The 22,376-nt window shown below is 40.5% G+C and overlaps 1 protein-coding gene across 1 annotated transcript in view; it reads left to right on the top strand.

The window, feature by feature from the left end:
* Positions 1 to 22,376, top strand: part of Meltrin (disintegrin and metalloproteinase domain-containing protein meltrin) — a 72,153-nt gene that overhangs the window by 35,000 nt on the left and 14,777 nt on the right. Inside the window, exons 2-3 of the mRNA XM_069122056.1 lie at positions 7,918 to 8,009; positions 20,450 to 20,605. Coding sequence (XP_068978157.1) covers positions 7,918 to 8,009; positions 20,450 to 20,605 — 248 coding nt within the window. The remainder of the gene's footprint in view (positions 1 to 7,917; positions 8,010 to 20,449; positions 20,606 to 22,376) is intronic.

A 22,376-nucleotide genomic window follows, 5' to 3' on the forward strand; every position in this document is an offset into this window, starting at 1 on the left:
GTGCGTTTGATATATATAAGGACGTTTATGGAGAAAGTCTATGAAATAAAATGATAAATCGAGCAAATTGTTGGTCGATTAATCGAGAGTTTTAATTCTACTTTTTAGTATTAGTTAGGTTTTTATCGATAACCATAGTCTCAAAAAGCTTTATTCTGAGAAACACTGTGTTTCTATTTATACATATAATAAAACGCCAGAAGTATTGTGTCTGTGCATTCAATAAAGAAGATAAAACAGTCATCCAGGAACAGCTCATAAGCTACGGAGTCGAAAGATCTAATCTTTGGAATTCTTGCCTGCCCGTTTGTTTCTCTATTTCTCCTCGCATCACGTACAAACTACCGAACGAATTTTTAATCTTATTTTCTCCCTTCTTCTTGTGCGCCTGTAGCTCAGTGTCCGGAAAAGAAAATCACAGTTACGTTTCATCTCGATCCGTTTTGCAGAAGCCGAGAAGCTGCTTCGGCAATAATTTGAACAATCAAGAACAATCTACCATCTGTCTAATAACAATACGCGCGTGTATATAATCCATTCTTCTAATCCTGTCTGCATAATCAATTCACTTACGAAACTGAATTTTCCGTGTCCTAATTCGATTCAACCAAGAACAACTATACCGAGACGACCGAAACATCGAAGCACCAGCTTCGCATCGTCGCTCGGTCAAATCGCCCGTATGTTTGTCAAATATCTACAATTGCTCGATTTATAACGAAATTTAACACCGGTTTAGTCGGCACCTGATAAAGTTGATAATATCACGAGGTCGTTGAACGAACGGATCGTTGAATTCAGTGGAATCTTCTCAGGCTGGCGCAAGGTTTCCCTCGCTAACGGACATATCCCGGTGCCACGGGACACATGTGAAATCGGGATAGTGGGCATGGGAACACACGAAATGCAGATCCGCCTTCGCATATGCCTTAACACACGCACGTATGCGCGCCGTACACCGAATTAACAACGACCTAATTGACCGTCGCTAATTCCCTCGTTCTCAACGCCTGGCCTCCCCCTCGTCGGTTGCGTCCACATCGCGTTTTACGACGGACATCGTTAACGCCGACAGCGTCTCTCAAACTTTCTTCCCGTCTCTACTCGATCAACACCGAGAGAACTGCAACTAGAAACTTGGTCGATGCAAGTTTTCTACTCGACACCGTTCTTTTCTATCGCGTGTTTTTGCGACCGCGAACCCAATTTCTCGACTTTCCCACTGAAGTATTGTACGTCGATTATTAGATATCGTAATTTCATAATGAAACTGTGTCGTTTTTCGAATATGCCTGCCATATCACGAACGTGTCGCTTCTTCGAATAGTTTTCAACGTGCAGTGACTCACGAAAGTATTCGAACGCTCTTAGGAACTTTCTATGTACGTTCTCGCACGAAAGTTTGGAAAGTTAATTATATCGGCTCGAGAGTGGAAAAAATTAAGTAGCTGAGAAAAGAAATTACGTAATAGAGACATGGACGAATAATAAGTATACAACGAAGAAATTATATACTAGTAATATATCAATGGTTTTATTAAAACACGCGTGTAATGTAGAACTCACGATGTACAGCAAATAGCAAAATTGTATCGAGACTGGGAGATGCCCTAATTATTTCATCGTGATTATATCAAGGATATTTGAAACGGGTCTGAAAGCGTATACGGAAGTTACAAAATATTTATTGGAAGCATACGCTTTGCAAAAGGTCGAAGATATTTGTACACTCAGTTATTCACTATGTAGCGAGACTATCGTTAACACTAATTGTATATACGTTCAACACTGTGTACTATTCCTTCTTCTGATCTTTTGCTAGGTGTGTATGTCTCGTAACTTCTATGTGCATTTCTGAATTCGTTTCAAATGTTGCTATTATAATCACGACAGTCGTGTCTCGTTACAGTGCCAACAAAATTTCGAATAATATATTGATAAAATAGTCCCGTGGTAAGCGTCCGGATGCTTTCGGCTAAGCAAGCTGTTTTCCTGAAAAGCTTGACGGAGTTGTGTCACTTTTACACACACACACGTGCAATATCATCGACGTATCGCTTCTTCAACGGGTTTTCAAACTAATTCCCGTCGATGCTGGTATTTTCGTCCCGTGTTCTTGCAACTTTGGTCACCGCGATGTCATTAAAGATAAGCTTCCTCTTTAAACGGAAGCTCGAATCCCGTACACAGAGTCGCGAACTAAAAATATCGTCGGGATGCATCGATCAGAGGGAACCGGATTCGGACGCCAAAGTATTCGGCCTTGATCAAATCGACCTGCGTTCAATTCGTCTCGATCGGACTTCGTTTCCTCTGAAAGGGTCAGAAAAAAATTTGCGCCTCAAAGCCAACGAAGTTGTGCGTTCGAAATAGAAGAGGGGCTTGGCTCGCGATTCGTCATTCTGCCGAGTACGAGCGTTGGAGCGTGGGTCGCCTGAGCGTAGGTATTAAATGAACTGTAATTATCATTTATGCTTTGGCAGACCTCACGCTTCGTGTTTTGTTCGTTCCCGGTGAACGATACATGGAAAAGCCGAGCGAGAAACAGCGCCGAGATGGCTACAGACTTGCCCTCTTTTGTCTGCTTTTCACGCAGGATACGTATTTCGCAAAGTTAGTGAAAGTATTTAAGGAGTCAATTATCCATCGTATCGGCCAGCCTCGATATTCAATGGAGCTGTATTTAACGCTTATTATATAACGCTACTAGTTTTCTACTAAATATATGGTTTGTCGTAAATAACTTGTATATTTAGACCGGTTTCAAATTTTTGATTAGTGTGCTCGTGATAATTGTCTTGTTATAGTAGATGGAAGTTCAGAATGCATACAGTATACCGTTAAATACTTGGCATAAATATTTGCACACTTTGCAATGTTAAATCGAATGATTTCCACGGTATTTGCTTTTTTAATTACTTTATTATAAATCTCTTAATTCGTCCGTATCATACGCGTGTCTTGTAACGTAAAGTAATAAAGTGAGATTCGTTAGACTTTTATGACAATCGCAATAAGTAGATATTCTGGTAATTATAGCATTGTAATACGTTACACAAAAGTATTTTTTTTTTTTTTTGCGGGAAAGTGTTCGAATACTTCTGTGCGCGAATAACCCTGTAAATGATACGACATTAAACTTCAGTTTAAAAAAATGGATGTGGCCCTTATTTTTGCCGCAACAAACGTCAAGCGAAAATATCGCTTTCGACGGGGAATTCGCGAAGAACATCGACAAACCCTCGGTGAAACTGGGCTCGCGCAAATAACTCACGTTTCCTCGCCAGACAAAGTTTCCTCGATGGTTGGAATTTATCAAGGAATTCAGTTAGCTCGGATTTAACCGAGCAACCGTAATTTCCATCCCCCGAGGAGAGAAAGAGTTGGTCGAATTACCCGACAGTCGAAGACATTCTACTATTCCTACTGGATATTGGAGAGGCGAGACGAGGTCTTTTTTCAAGTACGGTTTACCGAGATTAAATATTTTCAGATTACCGAACGACGAGCCTTCCACGCCACCGTGAACACAGGTCGATTAAAACCGTGAACCATTACTTTGTTATAACACAAATTTAAAAAGTTGTAGAGTACGAATTCGTTGATCAACTTAAATGATTTTGATTGTGGATAACCATCGTACAGGGTGGTTGGTAACTGATGGCACAAGCGGAAAGGGGGTGATTCTACGCGAAAAAAGAAGTCGAAAATATAGAATACAAATTTTTCGTTCGAGGCTTTGTTTTCGAGAAAATCGACTTTGAATTTTCGCTCGGTACGCGTCCACTTTATCGCGTCTCGTTACGACGGATCTCACTGTAGATCGTTCTCTCGATGGAAAAATTAAAAAAAAAAATTTTATTCTATATTTTCGACTTCCTTTTTGACGTAGAATCACCCCCTTTCCGCTTGTACCACCAGTTACCAACCACCCTGTATATGATTAAAATCTGTTCGACTGCTGTTATCGATGAGGAAGATTCGTTTGGTTACCAATAACCATTATGGGTGGTGAAAATATCGTGTGATTTACTAGCGATCATTATCGACGTCGATAAACTTCCTTTTTATCACTTTCCATCATCTTCAATTTCACAATGCTATTAGTAACATTGAAACTATCAATAATATCGATCAAAATATTCGACGATGATCGACAATAACCAAGAAGATAGATCGTCATCGATAGTGAGAATAGTACTAATCAAAAAATATTTCCATCGCCTATACTGGTTACCAGCAAGCAAAAAGTGTTCTCATCGTCAATAATGATTACTCGTAACTAAAACCGATTTCCATCGTCGAGATAATGATTACCAACAACCAAACAGATTCGAATCATCTGTAATGGTTATTCGTAATTAGGTGCAATATGAAAAATTGATATCTTCTAGTAATTTCGCGTTTTCGAACATTTGCTTAATAAAGACGCGTTTCGACGATCAGTATTATCGACGATAATATTGACAATAATGTTAAGGTTATCGAACTTGAGGTTCTCAACAGAAACCCTCAAAGAGACGTTCTAAACGATCAATACGTATATATTGTCAGTACAACGTCGAAGACTTTAAATATTAGCGATAATACCGATCGTCTGCGCGCTCCTTAATGATCACTGCTCTGGATTCATCTTTTCCGTAGAAATTTTAAACGAATAACCATTAGTTTTGGTGTCCAATTGAAACGTAAAGGTGACGAAGCAGGCAATCGATGTAACGAGGTCCTGTAGAAGCTGGAGTATCGTTGATGGAGAAAAATGTGGGTCATCGTGGAATTTTGATTGGCCGTTTAAACCGCGTAGAGTCGTGGCGATGCCGCGAACGGAACCGTCATAAACATGCGCACATGTGCGCTGTTTATGGGAACGAGATTGACGTCAAGGGTGACCAAAGGAAAAAAGGACGGCTCGCAAAAAGATCGGCCAAATGTACGCGCGAACAAGGTCCCTTCGATAGACCGAACGACCAACTTTATCCCTTGACGCAAACGATGCTCAAAGAACTTCCAACTTTCCTCCCCTCCTTTTTTTTTTTAGTTTTTCCGCTTAACGCTCGTTTAATCGCGTCCCAGAGGCGTCTTGCGCTATTAGTTGGCAACTAATAACGTTAGCGAACTCGCAACAAATCGTAGTTCGTAAAGTTCACTTGCGCAAACAGCTTTTACAATTTTGCGAGTTGCGAGTTAGGTAACTGATAGGTCGCTTGCCAAAATAAGCAAAACCTTAAATACGCGAAATCGCAGAAAAAGTGTTGCAATTTCCTCTGCGAGCACGATATTATTAGTGCGCTTTATAAATATTCGTAGCAATATACTATTGTGCAAGCTACGGCATGTAACTTGACTCAATCGATAACAAAATTAATAATATTATTCACGTTCGTATGAAATTTCTCGTATAATTATTTATCACTCGCGTTATCTAAAAGCGTCAAATATGAGAAATATTACCATCAGCTGACATTTAATCCGTACAATTTACTCGCGGCATTTTATCCATTCTATTGATTCTACGGTGCAAGAAAAGATATTAGTATCGGTAATTTGTAACTTTCAAAATTTCACTAATAATTGGTTCGATCGTGTGGGATCTTTTTTTTTTGCAAACGAGAGTTTGCGCAGGGTAGAGCGTGCACGTGCACGCAGCGAAGGAGATTAATAATGGAGCAAAACGAGATTTCCACAAATCAGTTAGACATGGCGTAATAAACGTTTTCGCATTAGCGATAATTATATCGAACGTGGACGTTCAGCAGCGGATTGGCCGCATCATTTTGCGAACGCTCGTGTAACGCATCGGCTCGTGACGAATATTATATTCTGGTGGCACTGGTCTGTCGCAAATATTTCGTGCCGAGGCTGCACCTTGTGGCCGTAATTGAATTCATATAACGCGGATTATGGCACGTAATGCTGCCTGAAAATCATCCCGACCGAGAGCTTTGTAACTCGTGCGAGTATTGTAATAACTACGCTTCGTCACGTGCTATAAAATTTTCAATTGCTTATAGATAGCTTTTATTCAAATATATTATACTATAATATAATATAAATTTCACTAACACTCTTATGTCACACCTTTATCACGATTATATCGTCGAAGTTTGAAACAAACTTGAAAATATATATAAGAACTGCGAGACATTGCAAACATTCGTTTCGTAGAAATTCGCAAAGTATTTGAACAGTCGATTATCTATTACGTTAATAAATTTCGATATTCGATGGGGCTATATTTAACGCTTATTATATATTTGGCGTATGACTATGCATAAATAATTTTCGTCTTCCCTTAAACCCAACTAGAATTCTGATATCGATCAATAACGACAGCCACGTGCCATGAAATTTTCGTCTCGTCGTCTATCGACGTGACAGCTGTTTTCAAAGGATTAAAGTACAACTTATCGAAAGGAAGCAAGCGTTTGATCGCGGAACGCGATAGCACATGAACGGTAGCGTAATCGCGAAAAGACGTGACACAATAACAATGAGGTTGCATGGAAAAGAGAGCCTGTAGCGCGTCAACGTCGCGATGATTCATTCGATGCGATTATAGTCTTGTCAGAATTCGCGCGATTCGGCCAGCAACGTCGTAACCGGTTTTGATTTCCGGCTAGAACGTCAACAGGAAATTAACGACAAATCGAATGCCGTAACAGTCAGGTGGATAGCTTTAAATCCGTTAGACAATCGGGAAGTAATTATGGCTTTGAATTTGCGCCGCGTCGACCCAATTAGACTAGCCTGAATTAAATGCATTTTCCGATCAATTCGCAATCTACCGTGGAATTCATCGGCCATTGCGATGCGCGCACGGAAGGAGAAGGTAATCGTGAAAGTATAGTACAGAACCGGTTGCAATGGAAACGTAACGAAATTACGTCGATTCGCGTGCGTCCACTGAAATCGTCGGTCTGTAAAACGTATTACAGACGGTACGATACATCTCGTAACTACGGAGCCAGTGAAAAATTTTCAACGATAGAAGCTCCTTAAAAAGCAAATCGACTCCACTTTCTAGAAAATTGTTAATTTCACACAGGTACTCGCCATTATCTAGGTACATACAGCGACGGATAAAGGAAAGTTTAAAATTGATTAAAAATTGTTTACTATATTGATAACAATCGTTTATTCGTTATCTCTTATTAAGTATGATTTTGCGAAATTCCGGTGTTTTTCTTATGTTTCTTATTTTATACACTTTCTTCTGCCCGTCACTATAGTTACTGTCCAACTCCGCGAAAAAGAAACGTTGAGCAAGCTAAGAGCAATTAGTTTCAGCGAATAGACTTAAGTTTCTAGATTTTGTAACTTATGTCCCTGGACATTCGCATCTTCTGTCATGGAAAAAGCTACACAACGTTTTTGGTTACCCGATAGATTGAACCTTCGAGAGGATAGACATTTTAGCAATTTCTTTATAAGTTAAAACTTGTAACTAAAGATTCTAACAGCTACTTGTCTACCAATTGTACCAAGTAGGACAAAAGTATCCATGAATTCTCCGTCGAGTGGAGGAATGGACAAGGTTGGAGCGGTCGATACTTGGGAAAACGGAGGCAGGAAGCAAAGTTGGTGGCGTTTGTGAAAATTGAACTAGAGTTGGCCCTAGAGGCAGCGAGCTTGCTCATTGTTCGACTGGATGTCAAGGACCTCTCGTTCTCTCTGTCTCTCGATGTAATTAGCATCGAAGCACGGGAAACGCGGACCGCTGTTTGTCGGACGCGTTTCCCGCGGGCAAATTTCGGAACAAGGGCATTCCCGCGGGACTCTTGCCAGCAAACTATAATCCTCTGCTCACCGCGCAGAGGGATCGATTTTCCTTTCGAACGCCGTCCGCTCGTTAAAATATGCGCAACAAAGGGAAGAGAATATTTCTCTAACGATTTCCACTGGTCGACTCTGTTGCAGGACCGTCCCCAGATTTCAGCAGGCACACGCTGGTTAGACCGCGAGTCTATCACGGCAGGACCAGGCGGCACATCTCCTCGACCAAAGAGAACGTAAGTTGCATTTCTCGAAGCTTCGTCACTCTCTTCTTATATACGCAATATATCTACGTTTATCGTATTTTCTAATACAATATAATGTAATATATAGTATATTTAATCCTTCGTATACTCGGAATCTACCGTGACACGATCCAGTGTTGTAGCATGAGTTTTGCAGACGTATTCAATTGTCGTTTATTAAATTATTGAACATAAAATTCGCATTCGAAGATATTGTCTCTCTTGTGATTAGAAGATAGTCTCATTCGCGCGACCATTTTAAGCATTTTAGAAGAAGATAAAACAGTGGTCGTTTTCGATTCATAAATTATTTCATCCTAGAGACAGACTCATTTTTAGATATTTTAGATCGTTCTTAGTCATTTTCTCTGAACGAGTATTCGCACGATCGCGTTTTAAACGTTAACATCGACGTATAGATAACAAGCAGGGACTATCGTTTTTTAATAACTACACTTTCCATGTACATCGTTCGAGTAATTCAAATTCCAGCCACGTACAATTTCTAAACTAACGACACAATTAAAACAGTGTTCGTCGTTCGATTGTTGTTAACAATAGCAACGGTTCCTTATTTAGATCTTACGGTAAAAGCGCAGTATATCGTTGGAATAATTACGAGCGATAATCGCTCATGTATTTATATCACTTCCTTTTCGATTCTATCACGATTGCGAAGTCGCCTTATCTGCATTTCTATTACACACTTTACGCACATTACACACTTATTACCACGTATTGGCAACCAGCGTTGTTTCGTCGCTACCTATACAGCAACTACAAAAAGTATTATAACGATACCATAAATTTTCCAATAAAGAGTTTTGTAAATTCAACATTTCATTGACATGGCGAGAAATTTCTGTAATCGTACGAAGCACTGCTAAATCATACAAAGATTTAATCGAATCTGATTAATCGCATATACAAATGCTACGAAAAGTACAACAGCGGGTCGATAGCTTCTGTAGCCACTGTATATTCCCATTTAGAGACACTTGGTTGCGGGAAAAAAGTGGCTCGTCTGCATCGAACCTTACCATGGCGGCGAGATTTCTCGTGAATTATCTTAGGCGCGGGGTGGAAGAAAAATCGATGAGTAATTAGCAAACGCTGCGACTGTCTCGGGCACATGTCTGCATTTACGCAGCCGACTTGGAATGCTAGATACGGGCCGCCGCGTCGACGCTGCAACAATTTCGATGCAAATGTCGCGCCGCACTGCGAATACGTAATCCAGAATAGCAGCATTAACTGTGACCTACCTGTCGCACAGAGACGAGAGGTCGCGGCAGAAATTTCATCGATGACACAGCAGGGCGAGGATATTCGACCGCGACGAAGCCGAGCCTGGAGCTTCCATCGCGTCGTAAGCTCCATCACGGACTTCATCACGGTTTTCGTTCGCGCATCGTGTTCGCTTCGAAGCTGTTCCGGAGATGTGTTTTGTGCCGAGCTATTTTTAAGCCGATGAATCCTCTTAACGCGAGATGCGTTGAAAACAAAATAAACGAGCGGCTCCGTAGTATTTTCGACGCGAGGTAGATGGACGAGGATAGTCTGCGGTTGAAACCGAGCGAAGTATCGTCGAATCCCTATCAAACAACATAAAAATACTTGCAGCTACTAATTATCAGAGTGCAGGTATTTTTGTATTTAGGAGAAGTTTGACGGTACAAAGAACGCGTAGAATCCACTTGACAGGCAAAAGTGCGAAGGGTACACGGGAGAAAGGAACGTGAAATTTGAACATTTCTCAGAGAAGGAAAGTTTATTCTTCGGTATAAATACAATGTGGCAACTTCGTATTTTCTCATAGATATTGCGCGAAGATGAAACATTTTATCCTTCGTTTTATTCTGCATCATCCTCAGCTTTTACTTGTAATTTTAGATAATATATGGCACGTTAAACCGTGTGAAATGAAAAATGCCCTGTGCAACTCAATTTCTTATAATTATCGTAAAGCTGGGAAAATTAATGCGATATAACCAGCGGTGAAGAGCACACGCAGGAACATACGGAAATATGTCAAACTCAAAATGCATAAAAATTCCTCGTTTTTCCCGTGGACCCTTCGTATATAAAATATTCAAAGCAAACTCTTTACAAGATCGACAGTTTACAATTTATTGAACAATTAAGAATTTGTAATGTATCGGCGGATTAAACATTTTTGTATCTGCATTTTGTAAATTACAATTACAAAAATAGGAATTTCCATAAACACCTACGATCGACTAATGATCAATGCAAATTTTATGCAAATTTATACTTTTACGAATATACTTAATTACGATAGTAGATCCTCGATAGAAAATTATTTCATCCATCAAATATTATATTACAGAAGACACTGTCCTTTGGATATTTTATCGATGCTTTGGTATGGTAAAATTTTGCACTGTCGAATTTCCAATAAATACTTAAAAATCCACTGCCTGCCAATGATATTTGAATGCTCGATCACGAATACCGATGCTGATTTTAACGAATACTACGTGATACCGAAATTTGACCTTTCGGACCTGTTACGCGAAAGCTGCTTAATCGGTAGGAAAAAGCTCGTCGCGCGGAAGTTGCAAAACGGTTGGAAGGAGAGAGAACAAAGATAAACTGTGTGGGTATATGGATGGTGAAAGCCAGAGTCGGGTGTCTGGTTGATCGAAACATCCACGTGCACCGCACAGTTCGAGAGTTACAGCGATTCCACGTTACACGCGATTCCGGTGCTTCTCGTCGAGCAAAACGATACGCGCGGCTGCAAGTAAACACAGCCAATAGAAGCGAGAAGCAAAGTTTGTCCGATGTTCGGCCGGAGAGAGAGAACTACTTGGATGCGCGTGCACGTTGCCTTGCTGTTTGCCACCAGTTTGAAAACATTAGCATAGACAGCCGAGATAAATAAATCGCCCGGTGCTCAAACATAGCACACTCTTAGCCGGTTCCGCTTAATCCTTGTGCGCTATGAATCGCTTTGGAAGGATCGCGAAATGCCACGATCCGATAAAAAAGTAGAAGATACAGTCGTGTAAAAGTAGACATCGATTTTACCTATGGAGTTTATGAATCCGCGAAACACGAATGAAAGGCAGGTTGAAGAAGTACACAGGAAGGGAATTGATTTCGAATTTATTCGCTCGTTTAATCTTTATTTGCGCGCTAAAATTTGCTAAACGTGGTAGCTCATACGTTTCTTGTTACGCGTTGTCGGTGTCTAGGACAGAAAACGAAACGTTGGAATTATACGAGAATTTTGTTAGCACAGTATACGAAGATTTCGTTTCCAATACAACGAGTAGAACGTTCTTCTTAATATTACGATTAATGCTGAGTTTACGGCCGCGCTATGTCCTGTTCATCAACGATACGATATAGACAATTGCCATGGGAAAATCGTTGAAACAGTTTCGGATCGTAACGGGAGTACATTTGTAACGGGAGTGGTTGTTTGAAACGGCAATCGAAAAGGCGAGGTGTTAGGATTACTCGAACGGAATCAAAGTAGCCGAAAGTCGTTTTGCTTTAATTCGATCAGAGAGAGAGAGAGAAAGAGTAAGTATAAAAAAGGGGAAAGGAAGCGAAGAGACGCGTAGAAATTGAGAAGAAGGAAAGAATCGTAGAACGTGTATAGTGGCCGAGGCATTAGAAGAATCGCTTCGTTGCCTAATGCTACAGATACTAAAGTAACAGCGATCTCGCGGCGTCAACGAAGTAAGGCAATTGACCTCGTTTCTCGTTATCACGGGGAAGAATGAACGCTATCAGCGCGTCTGTCCGCCGCGACGAATCTAATTTCCTGCTACGTAGGGTCGCTTACCATACGTCGCAACTCGCAGCTGATCTCTTCGCGCCAGCATCATTCGATTCACTGATTACGCGCGATCTCGATTTTCCAATGGTTCCCTGGAGAAAACGATCGGATGCGCGAGACTAATTCGTAACGGCTTGTTGATTATGTGGCCCAGCGTAATAGAGAAACCCGATGACTATTTCTATTCTGCTTTCACCGTGGCAATTTCGTTTTAATGCTGTCGATAATAAAGCTATTGATATTCGTGGTAACGTTTATCAGGTTGTCCGAAAAGTGTCTTTCTTCTACAGACACGTCTTTTACAACAACGCATCATTATACAAACATGAAACCTAATCTGTCGAACGTTGCGATCTTTAGTTCGATAGAACAAAATAGATCATACGTAATTCGATAAAATAATATAAAATGGAAAATGTCGCGCACTTATTATTTCCTTCTAAAACGAAAGAAACTTTTCGGACGACTTAATATTTTCTGTCAGAAGTTGAAGATCTATCTCGTTTCGTGTATTTGACGCCGAAAAAGTAGAAAACCCATAGGACGATCATATCATTATATTCCAAATTTATTGCCGATGTTTTTCTAATTTTAGAAGACTATCGAGGCATCGATACGTATTCCTATAAAAGATTTATATCTCTTGCCTTGACAGAGAGAGGCAGATGTATTGGAAAATTATTGTCGCCAACTCCGTGGTCGTTGCAAATTGCAGCGAAAATTGCTCTTCGATGGAAAATTCTTCGATAAACTCTTCGACTGTTTTCGCACTCTTTATCGTTTTAATGCATGCATGCATGGATCGACCGAATTTTTAATTCGATCGAATAGATTTTGAAGTATTTTTTATTATTTAATTTCTCTTATCGCCGTAATCCGATAACTTGATTGTCGCGCCGCGTTTACTGTTGCTAAATACAAAGTATTGCTAGGATAAAAAGCAACGCAAAGATAATAGACGATCGAAGGAAATTTCCGGTCGAACGTAATATACAAAAACGTATTCATAGCCATAGAATGGAGGACGCTCTTCGGTTAACTGTCGGTGAATTCTGTTGGTTTATCGAGCTTCGATGATCTCATCGGCGATGCAACATGCCAAGAAGAAAGGCGAAAGAGAGAGGCAAACAGAGGTAAAGGGAGATCGTGTATATACTTAGATTCCCTTTATGCGGTTCGTGAGTTTGCAACCGCAAAGGAAAATAGAGTAGTTGCTGTGCCGTAGCGTGTACACTGAAAGCAGCTGAACTCTTCGACTAAAAAGTGCATCGATAGGGGAAATTCGCCGTGCTGATCTCGTACGAATCGCGATCATCGATCTAGATTATCTGGAAAATCCTTTCAATTTTTCGAATAGCGCGCACAATACATACATATCGAATGCTTTCGTAAAGTTAAAGATCCATTGGCAAGCTACGGCAATCCAAGGGCATTTGCTTCGATGCATTTATACGGAACCATTTTCGTTGGCAAGCTAAACTAGTCCAATCGCTTGAAAAATTGATTCTCTACAAATATATGGAAGCGTTTTCACCGGAGCCAAGTTCAAGTGCCTCGAAGGTCCATTTAGCTTGGCCTAGCGCGAGATTGCCTCGTGAACAATTTTTCGTAGACCTTAGGCGCATCGTGCAGCACCAGGTCCTCGGGGAGGTCTACCGCCTCCTTCCGAACATCCTTTTCTCGCCTGCTATCACAAACGAAAGAACACCGCTCCCAATCAGCTGTATATCGTAAAATCGACGACGCGACTTTTCAAACACATAGAAAGGGTCTGTGTGTGTCAAGAACTTTTGCGATTTATCGTGGCGCAGCTTGGATTAGTTTAGTCTCGCTGAATCTTCAGCTTAATCCACTACACACGCGTCAGGGTATTTTCTTTATGGGTTTATCTAAACTACACACACAGCCCTTGGTACTCACGAACAAGGGTGCCTATGTTCATCCGTCCTAAACGAATAACGATAAACTGGTTCGAAGTTATCTCTACGGTCATGGTTTATAGTTATCGATGATTACGAGTCATTGTATCGTAAATGCAAACGACTCGTTGGCAACCTCTTCACGCGATAATTATCTGCCACCGTGTAACAACCAGAGGAACAGGTTCGCCTGCAGCGGAACCGGCGAACTATCGGGTAGCTTGCAACTGCGATAAAGAAAAGTGTGCAAAGTGGCCGACTGAAAAACCTAGAACGTTTGCTAGAGCACAATGGAAATTTCTTTGTGGATTACGTTAATCATTAGCGGAAGCGTAGAGCGGTCCCTTTGCCTCGGTCTCAGGGGCCTCTAGGACACGGAAACGCCAGTTCCTTCATCCTCTATGTTCTTCTAACCGTCGACCTAGTCGCCGAGGCGAGATTAAAAGATGCCTTTCATCCTATACAGCACCTACAAAGAGCCCCTCTGTACGTTACGTACATTGTGCACGCTCGCTACGAGCTCGTTAACCAACCGAATTTCCAAGAAACCCGTCAGTTCGAATAATTAACGCGTCTTTCGCGTGGCTTATCGCCGTAACAATTAGCAAGCGCCGGCCACGATTCACCTTCGAATTATTTTCGTTAATCCTAACGTTAACCCTCCTCTCTAATTCTTCTCTCGCGTTTAACCGCTACGGTAACCGCATTCGGGATTGCCCACGCTAATTGCAATTCCTCTCGCCACCAGGTGTTTATTTCAAAATTAACGCGATAAATCCGCTTTCGTTATGGCGTGCTTCCTGCCATCGCGGTATCGAATAACGCGCGTTAATATCCACATTTTTCAGTGGTACAATGAAAAATCGTATATTTCGGATTCCCGGGTTTTGTGTCGGTAGATCGCGCGCTTTAACGAAACCACGTTCTGCGAATATCTCAGTTCGCTTGTTTAGGCCAGGCCTGAGAAAAGAATTGAAAGGTTCACGAAGAAACCGAGGAAAACGTAACGTACTGATATAAACGCGATTGAAATTCGAAGAATCGCAAGCAACGACGTCCAATCATCGTGAAAATGTTCGAAAGTAATCTGATTAGAATTTATCGTCATTCGTTGACGATTTTCGAGACTAACGTTCTTCTTCTTTTTTCTGTTTGTTTAAACTAGCTTATTAAACGACAAAGCCTCGATCTTAAGTATAAATCATCATGGTCGTATATGACCAGAGCGCTTGAACTTCTTAGAATTATAAAAATTGTATGAAAAGTTGAATATAACCGATAAATAGAAGATACTTTGAAATAAAAAGTGCCCCATTGAACGATTAAATATTTTTATTAGAACATCGATAAAAAAAATGAGGACGAGTCTTGCATCTAACGGTGCACTGTGTTAAAACACTTTAAATATAAATGTGGCTCATAGATACAATCTGCACAATAGTCGGTCACCTTTTTGGTCCGATTCTTAGCAATTTTTGGTCCTAACCGTTTAACATTTTTTTTATACCACTCTCTGAAAAATTTTCGTGCCAGATACGTTTGCCCTTCTTTCTTCTGCATTTCGTGTCGCAATCTTTGTCGAATAAGTATATTTGACGGCTCTGGGGAATGGCACTGTGTAAGGTGCATTTCGAGTGCCATTCTAAAATCTGATACCTTGATTTTTGTTTTTTTTGCATGTTTAGAGAGTATCATCGCGTTTGAAATTGATGTATTTAACAGTAACTCTAAAGCTAATTTTATATACCACTTGAGGGTTCTTCTATGTGACGTAGAATATGCTATCATTTAATCTGATAAATCTACAGCACATTTTCCTCTCTTGTAATCTACCACTGCCACTGGTTTATCACAGACATAATTTTCTTTGCGGACCTCTACCATTTCAGCCGAATGTTTCGTTGAAATCATAAAAATAATCATAATGCTGTTTACTAATATCGTCTACACGTTTCAACAATATATTCTGCACGTTTTGCTTACGACGAAATAACGAATGCGAATGGTTTGTTGAAATAAACGAAGCCTCGTTATAATATGTCGCTATCAATTGTTAGCAAGACGCCACCAATAAGATAAACGGTCCATTGCGGAAGAATGTTGTCTTACATCATCAATTTATTATTATTTCGTCATTATGTGCTTCGAATAATAAAAATACTGCCGTGATGTGCTCAGTGAAACATGTGATTTCGGCGTGACAATCAAAATGTTAAATTATTGCATTACGATTAAGGCGTACAGTTGGACGTTTCACACGTTCCTAGATTACGTTCAGCCTTGGTTTTCAATTAGGCTCGGCTCTTCGTAAATTTCTAAATAATACGAAACTGTTGGAATACTTGCGGTGCAAATATAGCTTCATAATGTAATAAACGTAAAATATGTGCATGAAACGGAATCGATGGAAGTCTTTGCCTTCTAAAGGTTCACTGTCGATAAAGCAAGTGGCACGATAAAATAATGAGATATTTTTCCTCGAGCTTAGTTCCAGACGATCGATAAACAGATAAAGACTATTGGTTAACGCTTGCACCACGGTAATCGAAGAAACGAGACATCGCGTGATTAAAATCACATAGCGAGTCATTAACGTGTTTCAATGACCACACGCTGACTCTGCAAATTACACTGTGCACTATCGCAATTACGATCGTTATACTCTATTTGAAAAATGTTACACAGCCAACGATTAAAGAAGGTTATATAGAAATTACGCAACAGGAAATTAAGAAGAATTTACGCATCGATAGATAGAGTTTGCGCGAAAGTCAACTTGTTGGTTTGATAGTTGAACGCTGGATAGTTGAAAGAAGAATCTCGTGGAACCACGTCCTTTGAGGTGGAAACGCTGGAAACAATGGGACGGAACGGCGCTCCTCGTGGCAAAAATACTTTGGCAAAAGGATCGGTCACGAGACCTTCCGTGTTCCCGGCTCGTTTCCTGCAAAACGAGAACGCAATCAAGGACAGCGTTATGGAGGACATTTCGTGGAAACACAGTTCCATGACAATAGTTGGGTGGGCGCGGTGGACGAGACGCGAGGATCAATTTTACGAGAATCTCCACGAAATCTCTCTCTTTAACCAGCTTTTGCGATTTCTCCCTAGGGACTCCTTTTTCCTGCTCCAATAATACAAGTTACCAAGAGGGTTCCCCTTGGTAATTTCGAAAGAGCTATTTCATTCCTTTCTTTCAAATTTTTTGCCGTATAAAATATCGTGCCGACTATTTTCACGATCTTCTACTTTCTCACAGGAACACCTTTCTCTACCCCGATAATATATAATAATATGTGCTACTAAGGGAATACGCTCCGATGGTTTCGACAAATCGGACTCCTTTCTTTTCGAAGCTTTAAGTACTTTAAGTACTAGAATATCATACTCGCTCTTTATGATTTTTTAGCTTCCTGCTTCCCGTTCGTTCAAAATTCCTTTGATATTGTTTTGACGCTTCGTCATGTCTGCAGATCGTATTTGCTTTATACACACGCACATGCGTTAACTTCCGTAAGTGCCTGTGTATATGTCAGTCACGTATATTCGAGTACGTCGAAGAACATAGAAAATGTTCGTCTTTCTATCGAGTTGGCAACCAAGTGATCGCGGATTTTGTCATTAGGTGGTATCGATAAAATCCGCGATCGCTTGGTTGCCAAGCCAATATTTCCGCAATAAACCAGCCGTACGAATATTTTCGTCTCTTGCACTGTCTTTTTCTTCTTCGGATTTCGTTACGTATTCCTGTTTAAAGTTACGTTATTCAAACTCCAGCGGCTTGAATTCGAATAAATCGGCCAACCTGAATGAGGCATAGCCGCGTAAAGAGATATCGAGAAAATCGATCCGAGCATTGTTAGTTTTACTTGCTAATGGACCGGTTAAAAACGACCTGCACCGGCGAGAATCGTGGAAAAGGCCTGACCCGTTTGCACATTAGTTTCTCGATATCGACAGGTAACGAGCACGGGTCATGGCGGTGGAGCAATTGGAATATCGAGAAATGTTTCCCAGATTGGCAATCGGCCAGGTATGGATTGCTAACTGTCCAACGACGATGATAGAATCCACGCCGGTAGAATTCCGTGGATCATCTATCTTCGATCCAGGCTGCATCCTCCGACCGTGCCCGGAATATCTGAAACGTAGCCTGACCTGGGAAAGGGTTTTCATTGCACGTCATGTTGCAAAAAAGAGCACGCAAAAAATGAGGATTAAAATAGGGAGAAAAATGTAAGAAATTATTTTCGGACCTTTTTTATTTTCCGACTTTTCCAAGCATCGATTATAATTATCCAAGTTGTCTTGTTTTTTAAATTCGGGTTTAAAGCGTGTTTCCTTAACGCGTTCTTCAATACCATCAAGTGTGCTAACAAGCTGATTTATTCAACATCGTATTCATGATCAGTTCGATGTAACACGTATCGAAGCACACACCTGTATTTGCGGATAATTTATTCCCGAACATAAATTTACTATTCCGCTTTAATAGAACAAAATGAATTCTTGAACGAAAAACACGAGTTATAATAATTTATTTAAATTTTATACGTTACATCCATGCGTATATACGTTGTATACAGTGCATGCTTTCCCACTGTTTTAGCTTCCTAATTTAAGGCCTTTTCGCGTCGCTCGTAGCATCTTCGTTCGTCGTGGTATTCACATTTTGTTTATCAAAATTATTCATATTCGTTGTAATATCTTCGAAAATATAGAAATGTAAATATAAACGTTCGTTCGTTGTATCCTCACTGTATTTCCCGCGATATCGATCGTCGTAATCGTGGCGTTGCTTATTTCCGAAACACGTGCGCTATATCAAATATCAGATCTAAATATTCCCTTCGCGATTACCAAGCGAAACAAACAAAAGTACGTAGAATAATTTATCTCGTTTTTCTTGCCACCTCTTTTTTAAATCGTTTTGATTTTCGTAACACTACTTCCGTTCCATCAGCATGTCAACAATGATAATGCGCTTGTCTTCGATACGAAGATAGGATATTTCCTGCTCGTGGAAAAGTGAGCTGTCACGCATTTCCTATGAATTAAACATGGGATGGGATTCGAGGGAGGCACGGTGCAAACAAGATTCGTAAATTCATTTGCCTAGTCGACGCGCGCGTAAACACTCGCCGGAAAAAGCTCGACGCGCCTAACCCCGTCCAGTCGACTTCGAGCCCCATCGCTGCAGAGAATATAAATTTTTTTAACCGGTCGACTTTTCGCCCCACCTTCAACCGCGAATCGGTCACAAAAAAAGAAAAAAAAGAAAAAAGAAAGTTGGAGCATGCAACGGAGATCCGACATTTGACGCTCGTGAATAAAAATCAATTTTCAGTCAGCCGAGGGTCAATTGCGGAGCTACGTTGCGTTAAAAGTGTAGAATATTTAGATATTGAAACTTGACAATTTCTGTCATCTCTATTTCGATGAATAAAATTTAAACGAGAAGAGCGATCCTTCTATTAGGTTGTCCGAAAAGTGTCTTTCTTTCACAGACGCGTCTTTTACAACGATGCATCTTTATACAAACATTTTTTATTTTTTATTTGGTAGACTTTTTACAATCAATTCTCATTGGGAATTATAAGTAAATTATTTTGCCGTGGTACTGTAACTTGGATTATAAAAGTTTATAGTATGTTTTATTTTAGTTGAATCTAATGCTTAGGTCTAGAGGGTATTGGTCTTTTTAGTCTGCGGATCTGATCCGTCGTGTCGAGTAATTGGGTAACTAATGGGTTTTCGTGGTTGTTAACTCTTGTATTATATCTGTTACTGAATTTGCATATTTCTTCTTTAACTGTGGGTATCTCAAGGTCGCGATATATTGTTTCGTTGCTAACATACCAAGGTGCATCTTAGAGTTTTTGATTGGTTTATACAAACACGAAAGCTAATCTGTCGAACGTTGTGATCTTTATTTTGATAAAACAAAATGGATCATACGTAATTCGATAAAATAATATAAAACGTAAAATGTCGCGTATCCACTGTTTCCTTATAAAACGAAAGAAACCTTTCGGACGACCTAATACTATTCGAAAATTCCATTATCCGCGTATTTTTGCCTGCTCGTTAGATCGGATATAGGAAGCTCTGTGTTATATTCTCGCGTGCCAAGAGAGGAAGTCTCACGGTTTGAAAAAATTGCCTAAATTAGCATCAATTACGCGAACTGTTTCTGTTACAAATATAAATAACGGAAAATGTTAATAACAAGAAATAGTAATTTATGCAAGATGTGGCGTTACGTGGCGAATCGCGCTCTTTGTTGTATAGGCCGGGGAAATCTGGCTTTTAGAAAGCAAAGTGGCGCATGCAACGTCGAAATAATAGCTTTTTATCGTCGGATCGTTGAATCTAGAGATCGTTAACGGGGGAAAGTATTTTCCGGCTAGGTAAACCGGTCGGTCAGCGATCGAAGCTAATTGGCCCGTTGGCTCGGTTTTCCGGCGGATTCCATTTCCACGCGATCGCGATGTGTTTCTTCTTTTATCTCGATCCCGGTAGCTCTCGACGTCGTGCCGCGCAACAGGTGCATAATGTCGAACTTTGAAGCGATTATAATGCGTTCGAATACCGATTCGAAGAAGTTTTATCGCGTGTTCGCGCGGAAACGCGCGGTTTCGCGATAGGAAAATGCGCTCCGCTATTACGCTAACTTGTCCTTGCCGCTTTGCTTCCAGGATATCGAACACGCTGACGTGCTGACGGTGGCTTTCGAACTAGACGGTGTGCAACGCGTCCTAGACCTGAGATTGAACACCGATCTGGTACCGGTTGGATATCAGCAGCGTCATCAGCATCGAGGCACGTACGTGGTGCACACACCCTCGAAAGTGGTAAGTGTAGTTCTCCTATGTTTCACGCTTTTCTATACAGTTGCAGATCATCGTAGCTTCACCGAACACTTTTAATATCTTCCAGTCTTTTTTTTTTTATTCTTTATTTTTATTATTAAACTTGAAAGGCGTGAAATGTAATAACGGAGTTCATCTAATTGCTACGTTGATTCGTGTTCCTTTTCTTTGCCTTCCACTTCAGCATCTGTATCTTTGCAATTTGCTTCGTGTACACTACCGTGTCATATATTTCGCGTTCCCATTATTTCGCTAAACATCCCGAATTCTTATCTCGAAATCGGTTAATGTGGTGCTCGAGGATAATTGCACGGCTGATGTTATCAGGCTGCACGTACTTTCGACAATATCCGAGCCAGCTGAACCACAGGGAACATATATAATATCCTTGGATATTATATAATGATAATTATAATAAATCAAATAAACATCATAGACCAAATAAAATAAATCAGACGAATCAAGTAATCGTTATATACAAGTAATAACTTTTGGACAACTAAAAACAATTTGCGATATACGTGACATGGTAAAACTAAGCAGAATCTCGAGAAGTATCCCGTTGGAGCTTGCGAATCACAGATTGAGCTTCCATTCATCCGCAAAAAGTAGTTTCTGTCGAATGGAAAGCAGACACGATTAATCGGCTCTTCGATACGTTGAATCAGCTCGAGAGCATTCGAAGAGATAATTAAGGGCGAACTATGTACAACCGAATTTCAAGGAACGTTGCTGGAAACGAGATCGTTGGCCAAGTATACAGGTGCAAAGAATGTTGGAATCGATAACGCTGACTCACTGTCCAACTATACGGGACGCCCTGCTATAGACGGACACGGTTTCGAGAGTATCGATCACTCTTAAATAACGTTGACGAGTAGCGTGCACGACATAAGCGAACCCGAACATCGCTCACGCTTGTTCTTTCTTTAAACATTAAACATTTGACTAATCTTCACGACGGAGCTGTCTACTCGATAATCGTGTTCGTTCAGGGACAGCTCGGGACGATGCTATATTTTAAGATGTTTCCATATGAAATCAACCTTTTTATCGTTTATCGGTGAAGCGCGTGGAAATTTATATTTTTATGGGCGCAATAAAAGAGATAGAAGTTAAAGATTCGTTTTACTTATTAGAAACCGCAACGAATATTCTACTGTAGGTATGTGATATAGTTTTGTCGTATGTCGTATGCACTTTCTCTTCTTCGGATTTTGCACGAATGCGTAAAAATCTACGATTGATCCGTCGGCCTTTGATACGATCGATCTCGTCGACGAACATCCACCGTGGCCATTGCCTGAGTGTAAAAAGCGTTTGTCTAAAATAGGATATTTCGTTAGAAAGATCGATTAAAATCGTTTGGTTGCTTTTATGACGGTTTCTGGTGCGCAAACGGCGCATTACCAAAAATCGTAAAAAGAAAGTTTTCTCGAGGTAAGTTTCCTATTCGTTCATTTCGAAGAGAGCCGTAACTCTGCCAGTTCCGTTAGGATCGCGTTCGCCTCGTGAATCACGCGAGGAAAATAACGGCCTTTCCTCGATATACGATGCGCGGAAAGGAAGAAAAATGGCTGTCGACATTTTTTAACGATTCAAACACCCGACATTGATATAAATTTTTTACCGTGCCACGTTATTTACGGTTAATGAACGAGAATAAAACATCGGTCGGCCGCGTATCGTCGAGTTCGTTGCGCTCCGTGTTTTCGTCCGTTCCACGTTTTATGCAATTGAATAAATGAATTGG

The sequence above is a fragment of the Bombus flavifrons genome, chromosome 10, assembly GCF_040668555.2.
Source record: "Bombus flavifrons isolate JBK064 chromosome 10, iyBomFlav1_principal, whole genome shotgun sequence".
NCBI classification, from domain to species: domain Eukaryota; kingdom Metazoa; phylum Arthropoda; class Insecta; order Hymenoptera; family Apidae; genus Bombus; species Bombus flavifrons.